Source organism: Drosophila persimilis, unplaced genomic scaffold (assembly GCF_003286085.1).
Source record: "Drosophila persimilis strain 14011-0111.01,24,50 unplaced genomic scaffold, DperRS2 tig00000808-arrow-arrow-pilon, whole genome shotgun sequence".
Classification (NCBI taxonomy): domain Eukaryota; kingdom Metazoa; phylum Arthropoda; class Insecta; order Diptera; family Drosophilidae; genus Drosophila; species Drosophila persimilis.
This window is the reverse complement of record NW_020825357.1, coordinates 240,856-243,986: the sequence shown is the minus strand read 5'-3', so window position 1 is coordinate 243,986 and position 3,131 is coordinate 240,856. Positions and strand designations below refer to the sequence as shown.

The 3,131-nt window shown below is 42.2% G+C and overlaps 1 protein-coding gene across 1 annotated transcript; it reads right to left on the bottom strand.

The window, feature by feature from the left end:
* Positions 1 to 1,436: 1,436 nt before the first annotated feature.
* Positions 1,437 to 2,110, bottom strand: LOC6599019. The gene is made up of 2 exons (XM_002024100.2): positions 2,060 to 2,110; positions 1,437 to 2,003 (listed from the first exon to the last, which is right to left on the bottom strand). The coding sequence occupies exons 1-2, from the start codon at positions 2,108 to 2,110 to the stop codon at positions 1,500 to 1,502; spliced, it is 555 nt and encodes a 184-aa protein (XP_002024136.1). The 3' UTR covers positions 1,437 to 1,499.
* Between the last annotated feature and the right edge of the window lie 1,021 nt (positions 2,111 to 3,131).

The window sequence follows — 3,131 nt, the reverse complement described above, 5'->3', positions numbered from 1 at the left end:
TAAAAATTATTATAAATTCTATTAAATAATGAGGAAATAATTCTCAATTCAAATCTTTAGCAGACAAAGTTATTAAATCACCCATAAATAAATTTATGGAAAATGGAAAACTAATAAAATTAAAACAAGGCCATTAAAATCGAAAATTTTAAGTTTATATCAAACAAGAAATCAATCAATAAGTATTATAATATGAATAACATTATAAATATTAGTACAACTTTTAGCTTTAGGAGAAAAATCAAATAAATAAAAAAAAAGATCCTTCAAGAATATGTCTCCGATCGATGCTTATCTACAGCCCCTAAGAACACCTCCTTTGAATACCATGAGCTCCTAAAATTTCTATAGAATAGAATGTATATTCCTATAGAGCGGAAACACCGATATTTGAATGCCAGTAACATCCTTACGGATGTACTCTCAAAAACTCTTATTCAGAGTCTTAACTCAAGGGCGCGTGGGGTGTATATACATAAATATTCGTATCCGATTTGATACAAATGATAAAGCTGATTAATTAATGTTTTCATTATCTGAATCAATAATTATAAAACATTCAAAGTGCCGAAATGTCGGCTGCGTTTCTTCGATACAGATCGACTGCATATGGTAGATACGAGTACGAGTATCTGCTTTGTCGTTCTTTTGCGTTCATAATAATAAATAGCAGTGATTTAATCAATTGTGGCAGGTGTTTTCTTTCGATTTTCGCTTGGGTTTTGTTTTTGTTTTGCTTTTGCTTTTGGCAACACAAAAAAGTGCACGCAGCGTTCAGGCCAGATCGAAACTGGTTGGATCCGATGCCAAAAACCAAAATCCAACTTCAACTCCAACTCCAGCGATAGGGGGTCTGGGGGTCTTGTTTGATTTGCTCAAATTAGCGCATGCAGCACCGAAAGGAAAACCTGCTGGGTAGCTGGCCACTGTCGAGGCATTTGCAACATGTGGCACGTTTCTGTGTGCGGCGAGCAGGCGATTGAAATTGAAAACTTCACAGCAAATTGTTGGCACTTAATTGAGTAACTCTGATCGATCTCGAGATGTGCTTTGCATAAATTGAGAGGGAAAAGGGGTTAGGCAGCCGGCTTGGGGCTCGCTTGGGGCTGGCTTGGGGCTGCCCTGGGAGTGGGTGCGTGACACCTACAGTGTCATATGGAAGTCGCCTGACAGCTTGACTTTGATCGTGTCTGCAGTGAAGTGCATTGTCTGCGATCTCCAGGGGTCCCAAGCGATCGCTTTGCTTTGCAGTTTCATGGCTTGCGGCTTTATGGCTACGATTCCACGCTCGAAGTTTATCGATCTCTTGAGTTGCTTTGCAACTGACACAATTGGGTCATAGTTCTTAGGGTCGTGCAGCTGTGCTCGTTCGTACGTTGCAATCTGTCTGTCTTTCGATTTCTGTCAAATATCAATAATCCATTATTCCGGATACATTTCGCTTTCAAAGACTTTTTTTTGTTGTATTTAACGAAAATATGAATATATAAGGTTGTTATCTAACTCTGACGATCCTCAATCTTGATGATCACAGTCAGACCGCCGACATTCTTGCCGGCACTGAAGAACGTTATGATCGCCTTGAGAATGCCCCGCGGCACCTGCTGGGGCCAGTCCTCCGTATTGAAGAGGACATTCTTGATGTAGTACTCGCCCTCCGGAATGGGACACGTATCCTCATCGACAGTGGGAAAATTGGTGGTCTCTCCCTGCGTTAGCGAGGGCTGAACGAACTGCACGTAGAACTTCTTGAAGCACTCACAGATGCTCGTCTGCGGCACGTCCATGGCCATGCGCTTGAAGTCGCCGTCACCGTTCGGACTCGAGTAGAGCTCGACGGACACCTTGAAGTCGTCGTTGTTCATTGCGCCCAGGAACTTGAAGGATCCGTTGAGGGCTCGCTCCCGGCCAACGGTCTTCAGGGTGTCGAACAGCACCAAGGTCTCCGAGTCGCCCTCGAAGGGCTCCAGTTTCTCATTGGTGACCACATAGGATTGTTCGCACTACAAGACATCCCTCCATGTATTATCAATGCAATATTTGTATGGTTTATAGTCACCGAAATGTTGTGCAGCAATCGGAGCAGCAACACTGCCAGTATCCACTTCATTTTGATCTGTCCGTGCCGTTGGGTCCGACCAGACCTATTTATGGGATGATCCCGGCATGCCATATTCATGTTCTCTGGCGATTAGCCATCTTGTTTTGTTCATTGACAACAATGTTGTTGCTGATTCGCTGATCTTCTACTTCGACAAGAACTTTTTTTCAATCACGAGATATACGGAATACAACACTGAAACACTGAATGGAATGCATAAGTGGAATGTATCCAGATACTGGCATTGCAGATAAATGGCTTCTACAGACAATCGAAATCCCATAGGGCGATTTCCCGATTGATCTACCAGAGTAGATCAGGGGAAAGAAGGGCAGAGTAAAGGGAAACACAGCCATATTTAGCTTAAATAAAATATTTAAATATTCACTTTGATTCAAACATGGATTTATTAAAAACTATCACGTAAAATATTCGACTCAGCTATAAAAACCACTCAAAATCCTCCGTTTTTGGGGGGATCAGAATGGAGCTCCCAAGACCTCGAAGACCTGGGGCAGGAAGACCTTCTTAAGGCTGTCGATGGATGTCGCCAGCGAGGCGATGGAGGCCTTGTAGCCATCCTGGCCGTCGGAAGGGTGGAAGGGGAAGCTAATGGGCTTTGCTGCTCCCATGGAGAGCGAATATTTTCGGGATTTAATTAACTGCCAAACATTGACATAATGCTCGAAATGAGCGGGAATGGGGAAGGGCAAAAATGTAGATTTTCAGACAAAAGTACAGCCCTAAACAATGCCTGTGAATAGGAGAGCTCAACATATGACCACACACAAAATTATAGACCGCCGTACTTCAGGGTCGAAGAATTGAATTCCAGTCAATAAACTTGTTCAAGCTCTTTCAGCATATATCAATCTCTTTTAATAATTTTAATATTAAAGATAAATAGAATTTCTCTCTTCTCTCTCACTTACCTATAATCCTCTTCGATTCTGATTTCAAAACCGCGTGGAGACCGCAAGCGAAACGCACAAAATGTTTTCTAGTATGAGCAAAAATTTCAGGCATATTT